At 38.9% G+C, this 27343-nt stretch overlaps 2 protein-coding genes across 2 annotated transcripts in view; both read right to left on the bottom strand.

Annotated features, from left to right (window-relative positions):
• Positions 1–20332, bottom strand: part of LOC129771958 (BOS complex subunit NOMO1) — a 29300-nt gene extending 8968 nt beyond the window's left edge. The window contains exons 1-3 of the mRNA XM_055776122.1: positions 20074–20332; positions 18942–20004; positions 7840–9202 (exon numbers count right to left, since the gene is read on the bottom strand). Coding sequence (XP_055632097.1) covers positions 7840–9202; positions 18942–20004; positions 20074–20228 — 2581 coding nt within the window. The 5' untranslated portion in view covers positions 20229–20332. The remainder of the gene's footprint in view (positions 1–7839; positions 9203–18941; positions 20005–20073) is intronic.
• LOC129771961 (uncharacterized) lies at positions 14022–18935 on the bottom strand. Its single transcript, XM_055776125.1, has one exon. It carries the CDS (start codon positions 16915–16917, stop codon positions 15145–15147), a length of 1773 nt encoding a protein of 590 aa, XP_055632100.1. The 5' UTR covers positions 16918–18935; the 3' UTR covers positions 14022–15144.
• Positions 20333–27343: the final 7011 nt, after the last annotated feature.

The raw sequence follows: 27343 nt of genomic DNA, 5'->3' as shown, positions 1-27343 counted from the left end.
ACGCATTTCAATCCACGATTCGTTTCATAAACGCAACGAAAATGCATGACTTGACTTGGATAGCACTAACGTTCCCAGTGGAATTTTAGGCTTCTCAACGTAGGTATTACTTGCGTCATTTTTATTAGTAGTACTTATTTGAGATTTCTATGCCGAAGAACACGCCTTGAATGTATTCAGGAGTATAAAGCTCTAGAATACGCGTGACCTCAGTGCAAGTCGAACTCGAACCCCCAGCATGATAATCACCCCAATTCTGCATTTCGCCGGATTTGCATTTTGTTCGAAACCATTATTTCGTTCGAGTTATAATTTCGTTTTCTCTATTTCGAATGTTTTGACCATTTATTTTTCGAAGAGAAGCAGATCGAACGAAATGCAAAAACAACTCGAAGGGAATACAGCATGAAATTCTATCAAGTCGTTCGAAATATTTCGAATCGAAATACAGAATAGGGGTGAATGTGTAACGCTAATCACTCGGCCACGGGAGCGCAAAAATATGAATTTATAGCAAATTGTGAAGAGCAAATCATTCACAATAAAATTGAGTTAAACAAATATTGGGCAAATGAATATAACCCCGAAGCAGGTTCTCTGGGTCTGGTAGGACTGGAAGAAAATCTGCATCATGAGCTTCTACCATGCAACTAGTCTCGATGAATTCCAACAAGTACTGCTCGCAGCTGAACGTATTAGAATCAATAATCTAGAACGCTTCAAGAGAGCTTCTAAAACTCCACCCACCTTACTCACCAGATATTGATTATCAACTGTTAAGATTTCTGTAAGACGAAAAAATATTTCGCAATCCGCGATCATGGATGTACATGAATGGATTCTGAGACATATTACGTTCATATTGGAATTTTAAAAAATTGAATGGAAATTTTGACTTGGTTTTATTTGATTAATTGAAACCCGTAGTCCTGACCTCGACTGGACTACTATGATATTACCGCTAAAATTGATTATTATAATATATTATATATATATTATATAATATATTATATAATATAAAATTTTTATTAGACATAACCTTCCTTGAAAATTTTTCGCCACTCGAAAATTAATAAAATTTTAAATTACATAGAATACATAAGTAAGTAAGTTTTAATTAACAATTTTTATTTTCAAAGTGTGTTCAATCCACCAATTCATTGTCATTATCCCTTCCCTATAACGAAGCACAAAGTTTAATGTAGTCAATAAAAATAACGTTTTTTCGTTCGAGTGACAATTCGGGTTTGTCGAACGATCCAAAACTAGCAATACATTACAACATTTAAACGATTTGAACAGCACGATGATATCAACATCGGTGAATTCAAAATATATCGTTACTAATAAGACTATCAATTCTATTAAGAAAACATGTAATAGAAAATTGAAACAAATTTGAAATTAGATTTAAGCGGAAAATATCGGATTCTCTTCATTTTCTTCCAAAAACTGGAGAAATTTCCACGTGGACAACAGGGGGACGGGTATAAGGAATGTCCACGCTTGTCCACGGAGGGGGAGGGGAGTGTCTAAAATCATGCTTTTTCTGTCCACGTGGTATGTGGACAGCCCCAAAGCATGTTGAAGAAAAATGATTCCTGCTCGGAGTTGGTTGGAGAAGCTCATTCGGTTGAGCCATCAAAGTCTGCTGAGAATTTCGATTCACGATCGATGTTTTGCTGGACTGTGGCCCCGAGATGTTTATCTACGTCGGATCGTATATGGCAAACCATTCGTTGGACAGAGGAGGCGGTAAGAAGCCACTTTATTATAGGAGAGATAGTAGAATAGACCGAGTGTTGTGAAAACATGGACATGGATCAGTTTAGTAGTTTAGGTTTTCGTTATATGTTTTTGAAGAGATAAAAACGACTTAGAATGAAATAAACACACCTTGTTCTATTTCACGTACCGGCTCTTCTGCGATTAACTGTAAAGCAGTGAAGCAAATTGTTGGTAGCGTATAACAGTTAGTTAGAATTCACAGTTCATAATAATTTTAATGATCATCAACTGAAACTGAATTATAGTTAAGGTATGCTAATCGTTCAATGAAATTAAACTGGCGAAAGGAAAAGCTAATCAATGAATGAAATTATTAAAAATAGGAAACATGATACTACCTAAAGACAAGCTTTAGGATGCCAGGATAACAAGTCTTGAGAAACATGAATAAAAGAAGGAGCAATCATTTTTTAACAATATTTTATCAATTCTGTAAAAAACTGTTTATTTTGTTTGAAAAAACATTCCTGTCTCCCATACTTTAATAGTATGAACAGGGCAATATGGGGAAATGCGCTTATCGAATTTTGAATGTGTGATTTAAATTTTTACAAACACATTTTTGAAGTGGGATTTTTATAAAATGCAAAATTTGCATTAAAGTTCATGAGTAACTAAGATGTGGGTTGAAATTATATTATAAAACTTACAAATGACACAAAATAGCGCTTTAAAGGCGAAGAAAATTAATGGAAGAGGCACACACGCGCTTCAAATATATGATGAATGAATTAAAAGAGTAAACAAGGGGATATGATTAAACGTATTATACGAAGAAATAAAAAAAAAAGAAAAGAAACATATTTTCAATGTAGCTGTAAAAGCTCAACAATGTTGATCGATAAGACGTTTTGGGAAATTTTTGGAGATATGATCATTTTATTTTTCATTTGGAATTGCGGAATTACAGAATTGAAGAAATTCATTTTATTTTGATTATAACCGGAAATTAAGAACAGTAACTGAACATTCGTCTGTTTTGGAAAATCAAAACAGATTGAATTTATCATAATGAATCGTTTATCAATACACCACACATCACAATATATCAGCATACTGTGGATGCTGTCGGAGCTGAAGGAATTTTTATTAAAATTACATCCGGAATATAAGAACATAAACTGAACATTTTCAACAGTTTTTTTTCGACATGTCGAGCTAAAATCGCGTTGAGTAGCGCTCTGCACTATTTTTCTATTTTTTCTTAGGCGGTAACATCACTATTCATGCTAGTTGATTGTGTTGTGAAATTCCCAACAGTTGGCATACAAATAAAAAAAAACAAACAAAAAAAATATATAAATAGTTATAAAATAGGTCTACGCTGATTCACGTCAGCGTCTAGGAGTAGCTATCCGGGTTGTCGAAGACATAAGCAGGGACATCTGTATGGAGTTCGGCCTCGACAAGTGTCGCTGTGTCCACCTGCTGAAAGGACAACTTACCGAATCCGGAGGCTACGAGGTCTATGACGGCGAGTTTATAAGAGACATGGTTCGTGGCGAATCCTATAAATATCTTGGATTCCGACAGCTCACCGGGATTCGCCACTCCGACATCAAGACGGAGCTGCGAGACAAGTTCTTGAGTCGAGTGAACTGTGTCCTGAGGACTTTCCTCAACGCGGGGAACAAGGTACGCGCGATCAACACATTCGCGGTTCCCCTGCTGACCTTCAGTTTTGGTGTAGTCAAATGGAGCAAAACTGACCTAGAGGACCTTGAGAGGAGGATGAGGAAAGCATTCAAAGAGGCCGGAATGCACCATCCTCAATCGGCACTGGAGAGAGTTTCACTACCACGCAAAGAAGGGGGACTTGGAATCGTCGACATTTCTGCACTGTGTGTTGCCCAGGTACGACAACTGCGCGAGTACTTCGCAGAACGCGCCAACCAAAACGCGCTATACCGGGCTGTCTGCGCCGCTGACAGAGGATACAGCGCTCTGCACTTGGCGCAAGCGGAGTACCAACTAAACTGCAATCTGCAGACAGTGGAGGAGAAGATTGCAGCTTGGAAGCAGAAGGCAGTGCATGGTGCCCACCCCCATCAACTGGACCGGCCACACGTCGACAAGGCCGCATCTAATCTGTGGCTAAAGCGTGGTGAACTCTCTTCAGTAGTAGAAGCCGACATGATAGCCATCCAGGACAGGATAATGCCGACGAGAAACTGCAGGCGGTACGTCTGGCATCAAGACGTTGATGACATTTGCCGGATGTGCCATCAACCAGGTGAAAACATAGAGCACATTATGGGAGGCTGTCCCGTTTTGGCCAACGCAGCCTACACCGAGCGCCACAACAACGTGGCCCGTATTGTTCATCGACAACTGGCGCTCCAATGTGCTCTACTGGAAGACAACGTACCAAACTACCGGTACCTGCCTGCACCTGTCCTGGAAAATGACCGTTTCAAGCTGTACTGGGATCGTACTGTTCTGACCGACCTCTCGATCCACCACAACCGCCCAGATATAATGGTTTACGACAAGAGCGACCGCAAAGTCACCATCATCGATGTCGCTATTCCACTGAACCAGAATCTGGAGGAGACCCACGGTCGCAAAATCTGCAAGTACCGACCATTGGCCGTGGAGCTCAAGGAACTGTGGGGGCTAAGGGAGGTCCCAAGAATTGTTCCAGTCGTTCTCTCTGGAACTGGAATTATCTCGAAGACACTTCTGGAAGCGCTAAAGGTGTTGAACATCGAGAAGGAATTGGCCGGCATCCAAAAGTCGGTCATCCTTAGCACCTGCGCGATTGTCCGACAATTCCTCGGTCAGGACTAAAACAGCACGAGCATGCAGATACGTGCATTCCGCAGAGCCTAGTCCCCCTTTGGCATTCAGAAGCCCGGGGGCAGGTGAAAATTCTGGCTAGGTTCGCCTAGTTAAGAAGTGAGATAAGTCTGCCATGAAAATAAATAGTAACAGTTGGCATACAAATAAAAAAAAACAAACAAAAAAAATATATAAATAGATAAATATTACGACAAACAAGATTATATTAAATCACAAATCAAATATTATAATACGTCATAACAAGGTCAGCCTTACAATCAATTTTAGGGAAAACTCTTCTAGTTTCCCCTAAAACTCGTTGAGTAGGGGGAGATGTAGCGACCCTTTCCATGCGTCCCATGAGAAATATATAAAAAAAAATACCAGTGCAATATCACATTTTTATGTTCCCTCAGAGCATATTACGGTAATTAGTGCTCGTAACGGAGCTTAGCGCTTATGAAGGAAATTAGTGACGCGGTTCCATTTTTACGTGAATTTTACGTGATTTTTACGTGAATTTTAGGTGTTAGGTAACGGGTAGCTTAGGGGGCGGTACAACGGGCCGGGGTTTTTACGGGCAGCGATTCGTGAATGGATTTCTCTGTCTACTTAGCTCTGGACGGTCCAACAGTGGTACTGCACGTGCATCGGCAGTAGAGTGTAAAAATCACAAGGGAATCTTCTTGCAACAGCAGATGACCTCATTCGTGAGAGAAACCGAACTATAGCTACCAGTAACCAACGAAATTGCAGGAAAAAACTACGGGTTTTCGAAGGCGAGTAACACTCAACTTTTTACTTCCGTACTACCCATTTGATATCCATCATTAGGTGATATGGTTTTTTACGCGGATTTTCCAATTAACGCGGTTTTTTTACGCGGATTTTCCAATTAACGAGGTTTTTTTACGCGAATTTTCCATTTAACGCGGTTTTTTTACGCTGATTTTCCAATTAACGCGGTTTTTTTACGAGGTACGTATCCCCCGCATAAAAAAAAACCTGGGTGTAATACATTGTATCTGGCTCGGCATAATCATGAGGTGCTCTAAGTCGGCGGTTAGATTGGATACAGCTCCACACGAAATGCGACCACTCGAATAGCATGCAATCGCGAAGAGTAAACAACTACACAGAACTACACCAATGTGATCACATCAGCCATCCCCCGCTCCCTCGGGCTGCACAAAATCGCAAGCCTCGAGCAAACAAAATAGCCTAACACGCTCAAATCGGGTTTATACGCCATCAACCAATCGGCCGCGAACAAACGCCAAGCGATCCGAAGAATCACGAATGCACCCACACCACCAAGCTCTACTCGCAACCAAGCTACTTCAAAATTATAGGGCAAACATTTTTTTTAAATAAATTATTTGTGCGTTTTGCCCTGGAATGCTGGTTTCGTGAAGAAGTAAACTATAATGAACATTCGCGTGCAGATATCCTTAATCGGTGACTAGTTCCGCCAAAACAACAATTGGTTATGTTGTAATTAAGGACATATACAGCCAGAAAGATCCACCAACCCTCAGATATGATTTCCGGGCACCTGAATGCTCTGCTGAGAAGCTAAATATGATTATAAGAAAATTGATCGGAATAAAATTCATCGATTAGCCAAGTCATGGAAAATATAAGGAAGCATTCGAACGTGAACTTGAACAGGTGGTGGAATAGTACAATCATTTCACGGTGAACTACATTGCGAACAAACAACTCAAAAAATCGTGGTGAATAGAACGTTTTTGTTCACGTTCACGTTCATATTAAAAGTTCGACAGTAAACGTGAAGTAAATAAACATCGAGCTTCAATAAAGTAATTCGGATAAAATATACAGTTGTTCTCGAATCAACCCGAAGCAACGAAGTTTTTCAACCCGATTGAACGAAATTGCATCCATATCAAAATTTTCATTGAAAATTTGAGAATTGCTAAACATATCCTTTTACAGTTCACGGTGAAATAATTTTCAGAATGCCTTGGGACATTCGAACGTGAACATGAACGAGGAAACATTTTGACGTCTATATTCACCACTGTTTTCACGTTCACGTTCACCGAAGTCGGTGAACTATGGTGAGTTCACCAACATCTCGATTCCACGGTGGAAATTCAGAATCGTTGTGAAATATTGGATTAATCCACTTTTATCAATATGAATTGTGTTTAAACAGATGTTTCAACTAGAAAATGTTTCTTTCTATCGTTTCAAGATGTTTTCCTTGCGTTTTATATGTGGACTGATGAATTTTTAACAAAAAAGTGTTTGTCCGCGTTCACGTTCACGGGAACTCTAAACCTACCTTGAGCTGGAGCCTCTGTGACTTTGATATAGGTGCGAAAACGTTGCGGTATTGCGGTATTTCTACTAGCGCGAAATTGTTAACAGCACTAACATAAACTTTGTGAAACAGTTAAGTAAGCTATTTTTTGTGTGACGCATATTACTTAGTTTTTTAGCACTCATTTCGCAATGTTCATTAGGCGACTTTCCCCTAGATTCGGATCGAAATTGGCGGAAAAAAGGATTATCAACATGTTCGGATCAAGATCAAAGTTATAGAGGCTCGAGCTCACGTTCGAATGCTTCCTTGTATTTTCCATGAATTGGCCAACTGATGGATTTTCTCCGTTTCCGATCAATTTGCTTATAAACATATGTTAATTCTCGGCAGAGCATTCAGGTCCAATAAATGAAGTTGCATAGGAAAAAAAAATCCTACAGTCCCTTATTCTAGGATGTTCAAGGCATCTAGGATCACGTGTTTCATCCCATTCCGCACGCGCATCATTGCTCTGGCAACGCTATAAGATACCAGTTTCGCATGCTCGCCGGTGCCACTCTTTTGCGTTTTTTTCTAACATGTATTTTGGTGAAGTTTTTGAACGGATTTTTCGTTCAAAGTTCGTCAAAAATAGTTTTACCATCTTGGACTCATGTTTTAAATTTTCTACATGACTTCTATTTTATATGAAAAAAAAAAAAAATAATAACAAAATATGTATTTTAGATATTGCAAATTAAAGTTTTCACGTTGAAACATCAATTTTCAAACAATTCTCTTACTAAAATCGATACGCCCTTCTCAAAAGCTACATTGGAGTCAAAAAATTCCCAAATGCTGTGGAAAAAACATATTTCTTCCAACCAAAACGGAATGCAAACTTGCGTTCGAATCAAAAATACAAGTTTTGAAATCTGCATTTTTAGTTCGATTTCATTTGGAATTGCACATAGACTGATTTAAAAAAAAACACTAACCTGTCACCAAATTCTTGCGATAGCTTTCTGCCCCGGAGAGAGACAATAATACACCTGAAAGCTGATTCCCCGCGTCGTCTTTCACGGTAACAATAATCTCGCACAGTTTGTGGCCATTGAAAGTGTTCGTCGCTTTGTCAAAAGCTGAGAAAACGTATGATTCTTTCTCGGCGGACAATTCCACGGCCAAGCTCGAATCGATGGGTCCAAACTTGAATGCACCCTCACCGTTGGTGAGTGCAACAAGGGACGAAAGTTCCACATTTTTCGGGAACAGAAGTGTTATTTTGGCATCTTTAATCGGTGGATTGGTTTTTCCGTTAATCAACAGTCCCTTGGTGGCATATATTTTGACTGGAACCTCGCTGCAATCGGAACCACCGGTGACTTCCAGCGAAGTAGGATTGAACAGCATGATGTCGCTCACAGGTTCCAGATTGCGTGTTTCACCTCGTTCCAGGTAGAATTCATGTTTGTAGACGAGCAGACCCTCCTCGCGATCGCTCGTTGGTTTGAAGTCGATTTTTTCAACTGAATCTCCGAAGGTAACTTTTGTGCTGTATGTGTACGCGTCTTCCGCTAGTATTTTAACGGTGTTGCGATGTTTGTGAGCCGTCACACTCATGGGAGCGGCATCAGCAGTACTAAAGGTTCTGACCACATTCTCATCATATTTGTGACACCCACTGAAGCCGATGTCGTACGTTCCGGCATTCGGAACACAGAACGTGTTGAGGTCCGGTTTTAATGATAATACTTCAGATTTAGCTTTTTCAGCGCGCAGCTTGTAATTCATGGTGGTTCCGTGGCTAGACACGATGGAAATCATGTAGCCATTGTGGACAAACGCTGGGACAGTTTCTTGGGCGGTCTTCACGTTAATCTTGAATGCATTCTCTTGCCAGCAAAGCTTTGATTTTGGTACGCTGACTTCGTAGCTTCCAGGCAGAATGTTAGTAAAGGAATACTTTCCAGCTACGGCTTCCACCCGTGTTGAATGTCCAACCACGTTACCATTTGCGTTCACAGGACTCAGCGTGATGGGTAAATCGTTTGGACAACTCTTTCCGGCGTCAGCCAAACAACGAATTTCACCGGTGACGGTTGCCCGCAACTGGGAAAAGATTACTCCAGCTTGCGGTGATTTATCTACGTGAATCGTTTGGGTCAGTGGGAAAAACTGCACTCCGGCTGCATGTTCCGCCTCGCTTGTTATAACATGTGCCGTGTAGTGACCCCGCTCAAGATACGCACACCAAATGCCCTCCTCGTTCGGATTGGTTGTCACCTCAAGACGGAAGTTGGAAGAAGTTTTGATAATGACCACACGGTAGGACTGTTTTGAGATCACTTGGCCACAAACCTGAAACCGATAGTACAATGTTAGATTTTTGCATAAATCTATTTGGGTACTCCATAACAATTAATTACTATGAATAAAATAATAATTTGTTTTATGAAACAAGCCCTCAAAAAACTTAAAAATCTCAAGCATTTTCTCAATGGAAATCCCGCGTTGTGCTTGATCGATTCGCAAAAGCAAGAAATTCTTTCCTCTCACATCCAGCGCATCTGCACTCTGTAAAAATAAGAATATAGGATAGTGTAATAAAATATGCGTATGTGCTTGATTTTCTGTTGATGTGCGGCACATACAAGGGTCGTTCAAAAAATAAGTTTCAGTGCCTCAGTAATTGCGGAAAAATAAATTAAGGACAAAAAACAAGGTGGTTTTCGTAATCTACGTTTTATTCTCTATTTTTCTACATAATCGCCGTAACGTTCGAGGCAATTTTCATAGCGTGGCACGAGTTTTACTAATCCGAGCGCGAAGTGCATAACATCCAACTTTTTGAAGTACGATGTAACTGCGTCACGAATTTCTTCAGTGTTATCGAATCGTTGACCGCCGAACGCCTGTTTCATCACCGTAATATTGTGAAGTTTTAAACCAATTAAGAACCGCGATTAAGAACAAAATGCCAGGTTTATTGATGAAAGAAGTGTTCCTCATCTACGATAATGCGCGGCCCCATTCCGCTCGCGTAACTCAAGAGCATTTGGAAAAATTCAAATGGACTGTGTTCGAGCATCCTCCTTACTACCCAGACCTCGCCCCTAGCGACTATTACTTATTCCCGGTGATGAAACAGGCGTTCGGCGGTCAACGATTCGATAAAACTGAAGAAATTTGTAACGCAGTTACATCGTACTTCAAAAAGTTGGACGCTACGTTACGGCGATTATGTAGAAAAATAGGAAATAAAACGTAGATTACGAAAATCACCTTGTTGTTTGTCCTAACTTTATTTTTCCGCGATTTCTGAGGCACTGAAACTTATTTTTTGAACGACCCTCGTATTTTGCTTATTGACGAAGCCATTCAGACAGAAGATGATTTTTCGATGAAAATCCAGGTCATTTTCAAGTTGTTTCTCAGCCCAATTCACGAACATACGACGCTTCTGGTGGTCAATTTGATCTTCTAAGAATGTAGGCCAAGGTCTTTTCGCGAAATTCGCCACAACGACGTCACCGAAATGTCCAACGCTTGAGAACGAGGTGTGAGTATGATGTTCGGAACTCATACATAAAAATCTATAAATATTGGTGAAGGTCCCTCACTCAGTTTAAGCATCCATTCATTGTCCCTTGTCAGCGCTACCAAATGTTTGAACTAAAAAGTTTCATTCTTGAATTTTTATAATGTAAGTTTCTTGCTGGTTATAATTTCGTAATACATTTATTTCTGTTTTGCGGCCCGCGACACAATTCCTGACATGTGTTTGTGGCCCCTCTGTAAAAAAGGTTGAACACCACTGTACTAGACGCTCAATTGTTGATCTTGTAGGGCGATTATGACGACCATAAATTGGACCTAGCGCTCTTTGAGTTTAGGCCATTGACTCCGAATTTTGGTAGTAAATTTTAATAATCTCGACTCGTTGTTGGATCGTATTTCATTATGAAATGGCAAACCTTACTGAAGAGAAATACTTTTGCAGCGTCCCTATCCGCGTTGATGGCATTGAGCTTCGTATTATGAAATGGGGGAGTAGGCATGACAATATGGGTTTCCAGAAGAAATGTACACAATTTCAAAATAAAAATTAGGAATAAAAATTATTTTTCCCAAATCAATTTAGTACTCTATGCAAATGAAAATCGCTTTTGCAGGTAAGTAGTGAAAAAATATCATACAGAAATTGTGTCTAAAAATAACTTTATATTATAATGGTAAATTTTGGTGAGTTATCTGAAAGTTCATAGAAATTAGGGTTAAATTAGGGTCAGAACAACGTACTTCTAGTAGATAAATAACGCCAAGAAAAAAATTCATACTAATTTTAGCAATTCAAAACTGTCTTAGAGCCGACTAATCTTAAAGAGAATAGTTGGCCTCATACAAACTAATGTCGTATCCAAATGTCGACACCATTCCGCCGTCAACGCGAATTGAAATACCTTTTACATCAATGAGGTACATATCGAGGTGGAGCAGTAGGCGAAGTATATCTGTATTGGCAAACAAAATATTCAATATGGAATGTATATGGAAGAAACAAAACAATGTCCAAAGTACTCACGGTTGCATGATAATTTGAGCCAAAATTCTTATGAAATCATTCAACTGTTTGTTTTTTAACAAATGACAACTGTATTATGGCTTATTTAGATTATTTATGTGGTAAAAAGGTCCAGAGAGTAGACGTATGCTTACTTCTAGAAAGCAATAACATTTTCAGTGAATTAATTGTGTTGTTTGATTAATTGGCGATTATTCTCTCACAATATACACACCGACACTAAGAGCCTTCAAAACATCAACTTCGTAACGTTAAAATAATTAAACTTCGTTTGTTTCTACGTGGGGGAGCGGAAATGGCACATGGAAATACAGGGCGGACTCGATTATCCGGAGTATTGATTTTTTTTTCACTCCGGATAATCGAGTCATAAAAAAAAAACACGAGTCTCTCGGTAAACGTAATATAATTATGATTTGCACTTATTTATTAAACGGTTTTATCTAGGTTGACCCGTTTGTATGTTTGTGACTTTGTAATTTTGTACATTGTAACTTTGTCTGTAGCGCTGTACCACATTATTAGAAATTTAACCCCCTTCCTGTTGACCATTTGATCTGAAATTTGGAACACAACTTTATCTCTGGTGTCATTATAAAACTGCGTATTCCATGATCTTGAAAATCTAAGATGGCGGCTGCTACAAAATGGTGGATTGTGTACATATCTTCTCAAAACCCCATCAATATGGGTATTCCCAAAACCCCATCAATATGGGTATCGAATGAAAGGGCGTGACCAGTAGAACACAACTATTTATGGAAAATTTAAATCAGAGATGGAGACCGGTACAACGTGGCGGATTACAAATTTTCTCAGAACCCCATCAATATGTATATCAAATGAAAGGAACAGATGTTAACTTGTATTGGAATATTTTGATGATATACTGTATTCATTTCATTTGATACCAATGTTGAGGGTATTGCAAAACATACATACTCGTGGCGGTGACCTTTTCGAATTTATGTTGTTCATAGTGTAGTGTATTCTAAAATTAGCCATTTTTTAGCGGCGATCAAATTGAATTTTTCAAGATCATGGAATACGCAGTTTTATAATGACAGTAGAATTAAATGTATGTTCCAATTTCAGATCAATCATTCAACATCATATTTCATATTTCAAATATATTGTTTTATTTTCTTCTCCTACGTGAATACCTACCTATCTACCTGAAAAATGGATTAGTTTACTGTTTACTCTTTATGAACATGTTGATGGTTCTGAAAAGAACCTTTGGTGTTGTGTTTTTGTTATCACTCGATATTCCTATCTTGTTCGGTTAAACCTTCCTGTTTAGCTATTGCGTTTGCCACTCGCCACAGCATTCACAGTTGGAAAATTTCTTCCCATCCAGCTTGTGACATGTTGTTCAGTAAATTACATTCAATGGCACGTCGCATTATCACCACTCAGTGTCGGTTCTGAATGCGGTTTTTCTTATCGTCGCGAGCAGCTTTACCAGCCAACTCGAACACTTCGGCGGCCGAAACTATATAACGCCGGCTAGGTAGACTGGTGCACTGGTACTAACGCGCTCGGCCTAGCTACCCTTGCGGAGCAATTGGCGGATACACCTACGAAGAACTGCACACCTGCACGGTTCGAGTGGGACTTTGCTTTCCCTTAACTTGTCCTCGTTTGTTACGTCCAAGATGCCGATGCCGTACAACCACACGGGTTTACGGTTTGAAAGAAAATAAGATATTTTTTTGGGGTCCGCGCGTTTTGTACTCTAGCGGTACACACTCACAGGATAGAGACAAATCGGCAGACTCAGCCAGAGAGGCGAGTCCAACGAGACGAACGAATGAGCGTTAAAAGGGAGCGATGGCAAAAAAATACAATCATTACGATTTGTTCGCTCGTTAGATTCACATGCAGGCTAAAAAGGGTCCTCTTCAGGATCACAAAATTATCTTCAATCTAAAGAGTTCATTGTTTTGTTATCACTTGATATCCCCATCTTGTTCGGCTAAACCTTTCTGTTTAGCGATTCCGTTTGCCACTCGCCACAGCTTTCACAGATGGAAAATTTCTTCCCATCCAGCTTTGTGACATGTTGTACAGTAAATTACATTCAATGTGACGTGCCGAAGCGCCACTCAGTGTCGCATTGGAGGCGATTTTAACCTGTAATTGAACATTTGCGATGACAGTGGTACAGTGTCGACTTTCAATGTGGGGTCACAATTTGGATCTCTATGTTTACAAAAATGTCCAACTAAATAAGTCGCATTACATGTCCGTCCGATTAGCTAAATGTCGAACTAATAGTAAATTACTGTATTTTCAATCTGGAAACAATTTAAGAATTGGTGGAAATAGAATAATCAGGAAAGTCCCCAACAATCAATAAGCTCAGAACAACTGCCAAATTCACATACTCATCAGATCCTGGCAAACAAATTATGAAAAAATCAATTTGTGTTTTATTATTATTTTGGATGTTTTAGAAAGCATTGAACTGTATTTCCTAAACTCTTTTTTGGAAGGTTTAATGGCCCTGAAAAGCGCCTTGTTTTATGGAATGGTTCCAATTTAGAAAACTTAGTACTCGTGGTTTTGAAAAAAACCATTTCGAACGCCCTCGATGCCGCATTGTTCTGGATTTGTCACCAAAGCAGTTTGTATAAAGAACAAACTTTTTTCTTCTGCTACCTGCTGCCGTTTTGCGATTGCGTTTGCGTCTGCCTGTTGTTGTCTTGATGTCCACCGAACCAAAGCGCGAGCAGTTTTGCCAGCCAACTCGATCACTTCGGCAGCCGAAACTCTATAACGGCGGCTAGGTGGACTGGTGCACTGGTAATAATGCGCTCGGCCTAGCTACCCTTGCGGAGCAATTGGCAAATACACCTACGGGAAACTGCAGTCCAACACGGTTCGAGCGGGATTTTGCCTTTCCCTTCACTTTTCCTCCTTTGCCATGTCCAGACATGGCTGCTTGTGTTAGTTTGTTGATGTGATGTGATGCGAAACGATGTGGTGTACGGTTTGGATGAGAATGATCGTCTGGCTCGCTCGAGAATTACGCATGTGTGAGACTGCGACCAATGTTTCGTTCATTTTTTTCTTTTTCCTTTCCAATCGTGCTTCATCCTATTTCGCTGCTGCTCTGGTTGCCCGTTTTGGTCGGTACGATTTGAGGAGCACAAAATGGACCAATCAAAAATGGGCACATAGTGCATTTGACAATGCTTGATATTTCACAATTATTCAATTATTTATCTCAAGAAAAATGAAATGTTATTCGTAATGATAGATACGTAGATATATTTCCTATCAATTGATGCAAAAACCTTTGCGATCTATTGAGAAATGCTCGAGTTATAAGCGTTCCAAATCTTGCATTCCTACTTGTTCAGTGCCTAGATTTCCATTTCACCCCCTATATCTTCCGGTTAGACGTAGTCCTACGTCAAAAATATATCGCGTTATTTTGTGGTGGCGACCATTTTAGGTTTACTTTTTTCATAAATAACTGTGTTCTACTAGTTAAGCCCTTTCATTTGATTTTGGACCCATTTTTTTCCTGTTGGGTACATTTTCCACTACGACCAGTTATTTGATCTATTGTGGCGGGCCCCTATTTGTTGTAAGCCTTATCAGGGTGTCGTATCGCTATTAGTTGGAGTGATTTCCACTTGCTGACTGTAGGCATGATCCCAATAAGGTATTATAGCACGAATGAACTTTATTGCCTTATTGGGGGAAGCTATCCAACATATGCAGGTTGCATTAAACCTTTATCAAAGAAATTGCGCCTTCTATGAAAAAGTGCTTCGCAATTACATAATAAATGTTCCGAGCTTTCACTTTCTAGGTTACAGAAACGACAGGTATCATCTTCTAATTTACCTAGTTTCTTTAGGTGGTATTTGCTTGGACAATGTCCTGTCACTAGGCCACTGAAAGTGCATAGGTCTTTTTTTGTTAGGCTGAGAAGTCTTTCAGTTACTTTTTTACTTGGTGATATAAATGATTTAGCCTGTCGAGCTACTGTACTATGTGTCCAGATGCCATCAATCTTTGATTTTTCCCAGTTCTTTAATTCCATTTTGAGGGTACATTCAGGGGCCCCACAAAATGGTTCTGGTCCTAGGAATGGTTTCGATGATCCACATCTAGCTAACAAATCTGCTTTTTCATTGCCTTCAACTCCACAGTGCCCTGGAACCCAGAATGCACGTTTTTTAGCTACCTCTTGAAGAAGTTGAATACACTCCCAAACTAATTTAGAAGTACAGGTAACTGACTTCAATGCTTTCAAGGCAGCTTGACTGTCAGAAAAAATGCATATGTTTGCATGTCTATAATTGTGCCTTAGACAAATTGTTGCACATTCAATAATTGCCTGTACTTCTGCCTGAAATACAGTTGGCCACTTGCCCATTGAAATTGATATGTCCACTCCAGGGCCGGTTATTCCAGCCCCGGCTCTTTCGTTTAATCTGGAACCATCAGTGTAGAAAATTATAGATCCTGGGTGAATATCAGGTCCCCCTGACTCCCATTCAGTGCGGCTTGGCTCAGTCACATTGAATAGTCGTTCAAAGTTGTATTGCCTGTTCATCCAGTCCTTCTGAGTTAGTATCGGATTAAGTTTGAATTCCTTCAGAATACTTAAATGACCCCTAAGGTCTCCATCAAAGAACTGTTTTGTTCTTTTCAACCTTAGTGCGTTTTTTTCCGCCTCCAATTGAACGAATAGATATAAGGGAAGTAGATTTAACATTGCATCTAGTGCTTTAGATGGCGTACTACGAATTGCTCCTGTGATGGAAATTGTAGCTAACCTTTGTAATTTTCCTAGCTTTTCCTGAGCATGCTTGAATTTTGTTTTTGGCCACCAAACTAATGACGCATATGTTATTCTAGGTCTCACTATAGCAGTGTAGATCCAGTAGATCATTTTAGGTCTAAGTCCCCATTTGTTACCGAATGTTCTTTTACTAATCCATAATGCATTTGTAGCCTTATGTATTATTTCATCTAAATGCGAGTTCCAATTGAGCTTGCTATCAAGTGTTACTCCTAAATATTTCACTTTTGGAGAAAACACTATTTTAGTTCCCAGCAAATGCAAATCTGGTATTTTCATTTTCCTTCTACGTGTAAAAGGAACAACAGTAGTTTTATGAGGATTTATAGATAAACCCTCATCATTACACCATGTTATAGTTAAGTTTAGAGCATATTGCAATCTGTATCTGATTACATGCTCATATTTCCCACGAACTACAATTACAACATCATCTGCAAAGCCTATGATTTCAAATCCTATCCTTTCAAGGAGTGCCAGTAGGTTATCTACTACCAATGACCATAACAGAGGTGAAAGAACCCCTCCTTGTGAGCATCCTTTCACAGTTCTTATTGTAACTGTGGCCCCTCCCTGATTATACGTTATTTCTCTTTTTTGTAGCATTTGAAATATCCATTCTACAACAGTTTCATCGAAATTACGCTGTATCATAGCATTTCTCATTGAATTGTGGGATGCATTGTCAAACGCTCCTTCAATATCTAAGAACGCGGCTAGTAGCAACTCTTCGACTTCAAGTGTTTTTTTCAATTTTCATTACTAGTGTATGAAGTTGGACCCATATTGATGAGGTTCTGAGAAAATATCAGCTGTATGACACCCGCCATGTTTTAGGTGCCAACATCTCAAACGTCAAAAGTATTTGTTTTCTTCAAAACAGCGATCTGAGTTGACGGCATTGAGCTTCGTTTACAAGTTTAGGGGAGCATCAAAGAACAGCTGATTTTCAGTCGGAATGAACGTTTTCAAAATTAAAATTATAAATGAAAATTAGCTTTTCCATATCAAATTAGCATTCTATTTAAATTGAAAACACTTTGGTTTGCAGGTGGGGAAAAAGTCTCATACGAAAATGAAGATGAAGATAACTTTATATTATAATGAAAAAATCAGTAACAATGTTGGAATTGTATAGCTATATGGTTGAATGAAAGTCAGAAATACATGTTTCAAGTAATTAAATAACATGATGTGAAAATTTTCATTCAAATTTTTAAATGTAAAACCGGCTTCGTGTCTTCTAATCTGATAGAGATTACACTAACAAGTTTGGGACCCGAATTATGGCCCTAATTCGAAGTCGCCACAAGACGTCGACACCATGCCACTGTCATCGCGAATTACCAATTTAGCCAATTTACCACAATCTGACAAATCGTGATGTCGATAATGAACTTTTACAGCAGAGGGATAGTGAGATAGGCGGTGACGGTAGGTAGAGTGAGATAGCGAGAATCGTGCCATACACCTGGAAAATATGTAATCCGACATTTTGTAGCGGCCGCCATCTTTGATTTGCATTTTTCTTAAACAACTGTATTCTACTAGTCAAACACTTTCATTTGATTTGATTATTATACAAATTATTCAAAATTTCCGAAAATCAGAAATAAAATACTCCGGATGATCGAGTCTAAAATTCCGGATAATCGAGTCTCCGGACAATCGAGTCCGACCTGTATCACTTTCATCCGTCTTTTTCGACGTGATTTCACAAATATTCACTGGACGCTATTACATTAGCCTCGTATTCAGCTGGAGCTCTGAAAAAATGTACATTTTTAATTGATAAATTACTTCCTGAAAATAGCATTTTCATATGGATGCAGTGGGCAATCAAAAATAAACAAAACGACTGACGTCACTATTTGAGAAATAGTTATGGCAGCGCATGCTATGTCGCTCGAAACTCTACCATCTTCATTACCTTTTTTCCAGGACATTGCCTTTACATGGCTACAGCATGTCAATTCCAACTGTGCGCAGCGCCAAATAGGGGTAGTGGTGGGTAGCATGAACAAACCGAATCAAAACACATGGTAAATATTCTTTTCATTGACTTTCTCTTGAGATTACCCCTTACCGTATTATTTAATACGTCACAAATCAAGTGATTTCACTACTCTGTTGAGAATTCTAGTCCCCTTTGTTATTCAAGTACACCACGAGTGAGACTCGATGTTGTACGGGAAAGGGTTAATAACTCAAATGGGAAACTTGTTTGTTGTGTTTGATAGTTTCCTTTTTTATTGAAATATGTAGTGAAAATTGGTCAAATTTTTGATTGACGATGAACTTAAGATTAATTAGAATAGAAAATTATGAAACACACGTTTTTCTCATGCAACTCATATTTCTAGAATGATCTTGGAATTATTTGATGGTACGCTGACGTTAGCAGATGCGGCATTGTTTACGAGGGGTACACATTTCAAGCCTTAACACGTTGATCCTCAAATTGTTCTTGCTACGCTTTTCATATTTCCTTATTTTGTAACTTATTTAGTCCCAGCGATCTACGTTTTTCTGTCGAAAAGCTCTACATCAGTCCAGGGTTCAACACGGGGCTCAACGTGTTAGTTGAAGTTTCCGGTAGTCGGAAAGATTGGTTCGAGAATTCGACAGAAAAGTAATAGATTTTAAGAAAATGATTTGGGATGCAAAACTCTGTCCCCACTGTCACTCACCTTGAAACCCGACACAACGACATCTGGAAGCACCGGATCATTGAGGGAAATTTTAACTATGTGATCCTTAAACTGCAGCTGGTCAGCGGTCACTTGAACAGTGTAGGTTCCGGCTTGAATATTATCGAGAGTATAGCTGCCACCTGATGCCGTCGTTGCCACTTCCCTTCCATTTAGTTTCACCATTGCATTGACAACCCCGGGTCCGTCTGCGGTCTGTAATACTTTACCACTCACACTGAAACCAGTAACTTCGAAGTAATCTGCCAACTTCAGACTGCCTTTTCCGACAGTGAATTCTATTGCTTCCGGCCGAACGTGGAATTTGATAGCCTTGTTGTTGAAAATTGGAACAATGCGATATTTTCCGGATGATACACCGGCAAAAATAAACGATCCAGTGGCTTTGTTCGCTTCTACATAGCAAAGGGGTTCGCTGCTGTATTTTGGATCAGTTCCTAGTGGTGTCTTCATTTTTCCACTCATGGAGCATTTTACCAGCGGTTTCGCATTTTTCTCAGCGTATAACAGAAAGCCTACATTGCCGAATGGCTGACCGTCACTCTGCACATTTCCTTCAACATCGAATCCTGAGACGACCAGTGAGTTTGTGGGAATCTCTGTATTTCCCGTTGTCACAGTCACCGAGTATTCCGGTTTAACAAAATGCCATTTATCATGTTTAACCTTTATCACATACTTTCCGGATTTGATCGGAGTGAAGGAGAAAATACCGTTGTTATCGGTGAAGGTTTGTCCAATCTTCGTGTTGCTTTCTGATCTGAGCTCTACCTGGACACCTTTCGCTCCAACCGAGTGTTGATAGATTTCAACCTTCCCGGTGATTCCAAATCCCTTGAAGATGAAATTCACATCTTTCCCCTGACTGCAAACGTCACTCACTCCGTCGAACTTGACTTGGACCTGTTCGGGTTCGAAACTCCATCCCGGCGGGGGAATAACCTTCAAAACGTAATCCCCCTTGTCGTACAGCGGAATAAAGTAGTATCCATTCGAAGGAGAGCAGTCTGTTTTAACTTTCAGACTTCCCTGTGGATTATACCTATTGGGATTCAAATTGGAAGCTCACTCTATAACGTTAATTGAATTAATCACGAATAGGGGTACTCACAGTCCAACCTCCACATTGCGAAAATCCAGATCCGAGTTTGCATTTTTTATGAACCCACCACAGCCGAAAACGTCGTTCCCGGTGCATGAAATCGCTACCAATGCCAGGCAAATGATCGGGATTATTACCAAGTTGCGAAAGGAGTGTCGCAACATTTTGAAGTTAAGGGAAAAGTTAAATAATTCTTTCACAACTTCGGACCGGCAGCAACACAGATACTGACCGTGCTCCAACCGTACGATGAAGTGGAGTATTTGCTCTGAGCGGCTGTTGTCATCAGTACTGTCAGTTATGTGTAACGTCAATTGATGATTAACCAGTCGGGGACTGGTGTTTTGTGTTATGTATAAACTACCGACGGGGCATGCATCCAAATAAAATTGAATTGAAATAAAGGCCCATTTATACGTTGCTAGTAGCTGACTTGACAATGAGCAGCTACTGACCCGGTGGACTCGCTTGACAATTGGTTGACTCGCCTTGTCCGTTCACACAGTGTGAGCTGCTGGCGAGAAACTAGATACTACGGCACGGGTTTACCAGGGATGCCAGGCGACTTTTCAAATGTCCATCAAATAGTCAGAAACAGCAATCAGGTCCGAATTTGTCAAATGATTGGTCCAAAATCGACTTCTTTATTGGCAGTTTTCATCTTAGGTTTTCAGTTGAATGTATCATCACACAATTTTATAGCAAAACAAACGCTGATCGTGTTTAAAAATACATACTTTGTGCTGAATTTCTTTGAACTGAAGGTACTATCCGAAAAAGCAGAAAGAGAAAAGGATTCGGGCCAGGAATTAGATGCAAAGAAAAGGAGCAACAAATACAATATTGAAGGAACTCTACGATGAGGATCCCCGAGATTACAGAGCAGTGTTGATAATAACACCTGAACAAGTGAAAAAACTGTTGGATTTAATTGCTCCACGAATACAACGCCAAGATACAGTCATGAGGGATGCTGTACCTGCAAGAGTTAAATTAGAAATGACATTGATGTGCCTTTGTTTTGGAATATCGTTGGGATTGTTGTCGATATTTTTTAGAATCTCGAAAACATCCATAGCTCAGATAATTCCGAAAGGATGTGATGTTATAAATGGTAGTCTAAAAGATTTTTTTTTTAATTTTATTTATTTTGTGAAATGAAAATGATAGTCGATTTGCAGGTGCAATAAATACGCTTCAAAAATTTTAATAATGAATGAAAATGTACTTTTTTAAATCGAATATGTATTCTGTTTCTTAGAACAATACTTTTTTTTGTAAGTTGTGATCTGATAATGATTCTATATTAGAGATTCTCAAGAAAACTATCTCAAAAAGAAAGCGTGCCCCGCCAGCGTGCAAAACGAAATAACAATTATTTCGTTTAGAAACTATGAGGGTTTTATTTGTTTTTCCAATAATTTTCAAGTCTATAAATATCTTCACATATTTTCAAATATCTTAAAAATAGAGACATTTCATTACATTTGGCATCACTGATTCGAACGCTAAATTCTGTTTTTGACGTTGTGAAGCATGCAAGTGCGAGTAAATTCAAAAAACTTTGAAGTAGCTCGCACGCCGGATCACACATGACAATAACTGGCATGATGTGTTCACACGGTGTGAGTAGCTGCACTGCAGTAACTGACTAGACCGACTCGTATGCTTACTCGCACCGTCTGAACCCGGCTTAAGGCCCATTTATACGTTGCTAGTAGCTGGCTTCACAATGAGCAGCTACTGACCCGGTGAACTCGCTTGACAAATGGTTGACTCGCCTTGTCCGTTCACACAATGTGAGCTGCTGGCAAGAAACTAGATACTACGGCACAGGTTTTCCAGAGATGCCAGGCGGTTTTTCAAATGTCCATCAAATCGTCAGAAACAGCAATCAGATCCGAATTTGTCAGATGATTGATCCGAAATCGACTTCTTTATTGGCAGTTTTCGTCTTAGATTTTCAGTTGAATTTATCATTACACAATTTTATCGCTAAACACACACTGGCCGTGTTTAAAAATACTTTGTGCTGAATTTCTTTGAACTGAAGGTACTATCCGGAAAAAGCAGAAAGAAAAAAGGATTCGGTCCAGGAATTGGATGCAAAAAAAAGGAGCAACAAATACAATATTGAAGTAACTCTACGATGATGATCCCCGAGAGTACAGAGCAGTGTTGAGAATAACACCTGAAAAAGTGAAAAAACTGTTGGATTTAATTGCTCCACAAATACAACGCAAGATACACTCATGAGGGATGCTATACCTACATAAGTGAAACTAGAAATGTTGTACCTTTCTTCTGGAATATCGTTCAGATTATTGTCGATATTTTTTTAGAATCTCGAAAGCATCCATAGCTAAAATAATTCCGAAAGTATGTAGTGCTACAAATGGCAGTCTAAAAGATTTTTCAAATTTTGAATTATTTCGCCTTGACAGCAGCTTCGTGTACCAATTTGTGAAATGAAAATGATAGTAGATTTGCAGGAGGAATAAATACGCCTCAAAAACTAAAATAATGAATGAAAATCTACTTTTTTAAATGGAATATGTATTCTGTTTTTTAGAACAATACTTTTTTTGGAAGTTGTGAGTGAATTTCGAATGAAAATTGTGCCCGATAATGATTTTATATTTAGAATCCCAAGAAAACTATCTCAAAAAGAAAACGTGCCCCACCAGCGTGCAAAACAAAATAAAATGAGTAAAAAAACTTTTTAAGTTAAACGGTTTATTTGTGATTAAACATAATAATGTACTAAAAGCTAGAGAAAATAATTAGGCAAGTTGCAGTTAGTAGTTATCACACCTCTCCTTCATTAGTCTAGGGCATTGATAAGACTAAAATAAAATAGTGGGACATATGATGAAATCACTAATTGTGGATAATGAAAATGAATGGATTTTATAATTTAAAAAGTTTTTGTTTACTCATTTTATTTTCTAGTTTTTAGTACATTATCTGTTTCATTAGAATATTTCTCTACAATAAAGGCATTGTACTGTATTCTATCAGTCAAAAAATTTCATTTGATACCGATATTGAGTAGATTGCAGAAAATACATAGTGTGTTCTCCAAGTCAAGTTCGTTGGTTTGATACACATATCTCAATCAACCTTTTTTTTGAGATGATATGGAATCAGCGATTTTGAGCGGAGGCCAAATTGGATTTTTCAAGATAAGCAGTTTTAAAATGACAGCAGTTCCTATCCGGTCAGTTCCTATTGGTCAAATTTCTATTACTGTGGGACAATCCTACAGACATACATACATACATACGAACAGTTCAAGCTAAATAAAACCGTTTAATAAAGTATATTGCTATTTTGTGATTGCGGCCATCTTGGATTTTAATTTTTCATGATCTACTGTGATCTACTATTCAAGCCCTTTCATTTGATACCCATATTAATGGTGTTTTGACATAATATGTAGTCCGCCATTTGGTAGAATTTTGATGGATTTGCATTTTTCACAAATAACCGTGTTCTGCTAGTCAATCCCTTTCATTTGATACCCATTGTTACGGGGGTTTCGGAGGTTCTATTCAGCACGCGTTTTTATCAATGTATAGCGAGCTCAAAGCTGTATTTATTAAGAGAAACAATAATTAAACAAGAACTTTACATTATTAGGTTTTACCTACATTTGATCTCCTCGTTTTAAATTCAAAGCACGACAGGATGATTCAATTATTTAACAATTTGGGAATTCAACTTTATTTTGGGTTCTATCTCTACTCCTTTTTTGTGATTAGCAAAGAATGTGTGGTACGAGAGAAGTTTTCAGAATGACAGTGATGACAGCTAGCTGTCAATGATTGTCTGGGTGCGTCATGGAGTGGCACCGTCCGGATGCGCAGGTTCAGATCAAGTCATCAGTGGCGTAGTTTGCTTCCCCCCAACACCCATATTAATGAAGTTTTGGGAAACTATGTAGTCCGCCATTTAGTAGTGGCAGCCATCTTGGATTTGCATTTTTCTTAAATAACTGTATTCTGCTAGTCAAGCCCTTTCATTTGATACCCATATTGATGGGGTTTTGGAAAACCCACATTGATGAGGTTTTGAGGAAGAAAGGGATCCGCCATTTTGTAGCGGCCTCTATCTTGGATTTACAAGATAATGAAATACGCAGTTTTGTAATGACTACAGAGATAAAGGTGTGTTCCAAATTTCAGATCAATCGGTCAACAAGAAGGGGGTCAAATTTCTACTAATGTGGGACATGTTACAAACATACAAACAGATTACAGGGCAAGCTAAATAAAACCGTTTAATAACAACGATTCCGCTTAGAAACTATGAGGGTTTTATTTGTTTTTTCAATAATTTTCAAGTCTATAATAATCTTCGCATATTTTCAAATATCTTAAAAATAGAGACATGTAAAGACAATGTAAAGATTTGGCATCCCTGATTCGAGCGCTAAATTCTGTTTTTGACGTTTTGAGGGATGCGAGTGCGAGTAAATTCAAAAAAATTTGAAGTAGCTCGCACGCCGAATCACACATGACACTAACTGGCATGATGTGTTCACACGGTGTGAGTAGCTGTACTGCAGTAACTGACTAGACCGACTCGTATGCTTACTCGCACCGTCTGAACCCGGCTTAAAACTCGATATGAAAATATTAAATTTATATGAAATTAACCCTTTAGCGGCCAAGCTGTGAAAATATTCATTTTCATAAAGCCATTGGTGTAATTTTGATTAATGGCGTTAGAGAAACCCCAATGCTCAAGAATTCTTTATGACGTAGAACTACGTCTTTCATTTCTGTACCGGGATGTAAGTTCAAAGTTTCGGAAACGAGAGAGTGACGCTGGAGTGCAAGGTTTTGAACGTTAATACCTCTTTACCGGCTGAATGGAGTGGTATAATAAACACTTCCTAATCCGGCTTATTCAGAGGGTATCGTTAGTGTTATGGAAGCAAAAGAAAGAATTTGACGATAATACAATGCTGCTTAAAATTTTTGGGGAAAAACTGAAGAGAGTCAAATTTTCTTTCATTTATTCTCAGGATATCGTTTTTTTAGAGAGGGGAGAGGATGTGTGGACTCCAGAATGCATATTGCCAGCACTGCCAGCTACAACTGTCTCGCCATACTCGTTCATCCCACCTTTCTTCTTTCTTTCTTTGTTTTTAAGAGGCTTTAAACTTTGGAGTTCATTCGCCTCTAAAAACCCACCTTTTATGTACACCCCTTTTATAGCAATCCTTGAGCTCGATCTGACAACTCATATGAACACGGCACACGGATAACATTCCCCCTTCCTTGTTACAGCCATTGCAGAGGTGAGATGTGTTTGCGAGTCCCGAGTAGCATACCTCACGGAGCTCGGTGTTTCACACAAGAATGTGTTCCCGAACACGGACGCAAAATCAAAGCAACTGGAGAAACCGTCATCGCAAATACATGAAGGCTGTGATTCTTTTACTCGCTTGCAAATACGCTCGAGTGAAGGAGGATTTGCGCATTCGGTTCCCGTGATGCAATCGCAACCAAGAGCATCAGATTTCTCGCTTACGAATACGCCCGAGCGAATGGATTTGTTTTCGCATTTGCAAAATTGATTAGGTGTCCCGTGATGCAATTGTGACCAAGAGCATCAGTTCTTTTTTAACACTGCGTGGAGAGGTCATGGAAAATAGTTCACTTACGAATGCATCGGAGCGAATGGATTTGCGGTTGTATCACAAATATAACCCACTTCTAGCTTTGACGTAGGATTACGTCTTTCGGGAACATATTGGGGTACAAATTGAAAATCGAAAATCGAGCACATCGTGAAAATTGTCCAATTTCAAACGCTTATTGCTCAGTCATTTCATGATGGGTTGATGAAATTTTTGCGTCAATCGATTTCGGTACTCCATAACAATTTTTTATATTGAAAAAAATAATATATGTTATGAAACTAACTATCGAACAATTGAAAAATCTCAACCCCTATCCTAACGGAAATACCCACTTCTGATTGGTCGAGATTGACGACACATGCAGCAGGTCCCTAACAGAGACATCAACACTAAGCTGCCTGGGGGAAATCGACATTGCAAATACATGAAAGTAGGGGGAGATTTTGTTCCTACCGAAATGTGTTTCCAAGGTGCCCGGGGAAAATCGACATTGCAAATATAAGCAAGTCGTGGTCATTTTTATATTGCAAGTAAGGTGAGTAATACGATTAATTCCAGCAAATAAAATTTAAATTTGGGACTTTAATGTTGGTTGCTACGTGAAATTTGATATCAATGACCGATCGTGTATTGTGAGACATTCAGCACAAGTATAAGTGTAAAATTGTATATGGTAGCAGTTGTGTTAAAAATGACTTGATATATGAAACGATTTATTTCAATTTTCATAAATACAAACCAAGGTGTATTCTCACTCGAGAACGGGTCGTTTAGTTAAAGCTGTCTGTTTTTTTGTGTTATATTTCACCCAAGGAAAGTTTACACGGCGAGAAAAATTAGAAAGTGAAGAAATATTAGAAAAGTGATATTCCATATGTTCTACATATAGTATTAGGTGCTGTTAGTCCAAACCTTGGACAAAACCTTCCCGTGACTTTTTCCTCATTATGTTTCCAGCGAGTTGCGGTCCTTAGGGGCTGTCCACATACCACGTGGACAGAAAAAAACATTATTCTAGACCTAAGTGGTGCGGACTCAATCCACTTCATTCTCAAGCAAATTCATGCATGTTTTCAAGCGATTTCTTGCAATAAATTCTCAGACCACCAGAGATGCCAGATTTACAAATATGTTTGTAAATTTACAGACATATCTGTAAAACATTCATCACATCTATTCATCACATCAAAAATATTTGACTCACCATATGACATTTTTCCATAGTTTTAATACAGAAAAGTTATTATATTTAGTATATATCAATACACATGACGTTAGACCAGCGATACTCAACCTGCGGCCCGGCAGTCCTTCTTGTTGGCCCATCTGGTGTGTATGATGTTTGGAACTCATACACATAAGTACTTTTGCCTTGACATCATTGCAGACGAAAAAGAGGATACGTTTATTCACAATTAATGAACAATTGCATTCTCTGCAGGTAAGGAAAAATCTTGAACGAAAATTGTCTCTGATAATTATTTTCTGTTCTAGACAAGATTGTTTTGCTGAAATGCAAGGAGATTTATTGAAAAATAGTTAAGTTAGGGTCAGGACTATGCAACCTATGTATTTAAACAACATCGAATAAAAATTTTCATTCTATTTTCAACAACTTACATTTGC

The sequence above is a fragment of the Toxorhynchites rutilus genome, chromosome 2, assembly GCF_029784135.1.
Source record: "Toxorhynchites rutilus septentrionalis strain SRP chromosome 2, ASM2978413v1, whole genome shotgun sequence".
NCBI lineage: Eukaryota > Metazoa > Arthropoda > Insecta > Diptera > Culicidae > Toxorhynchites > Toxorhynchites rutilus.
This window is presented reverse-complemented; position numbering and strand designations above follow the sequence as displayed.

Excerpts from the sequence above, each read along its gene's own strand:
- LOC129771961 (XM_055776125.1), bottom strand. The coding sequence starts at position 16,917 with ATGAGAAATGCTATGATACAGCGTAATTTCGATGAAACTGTTGTAGAA.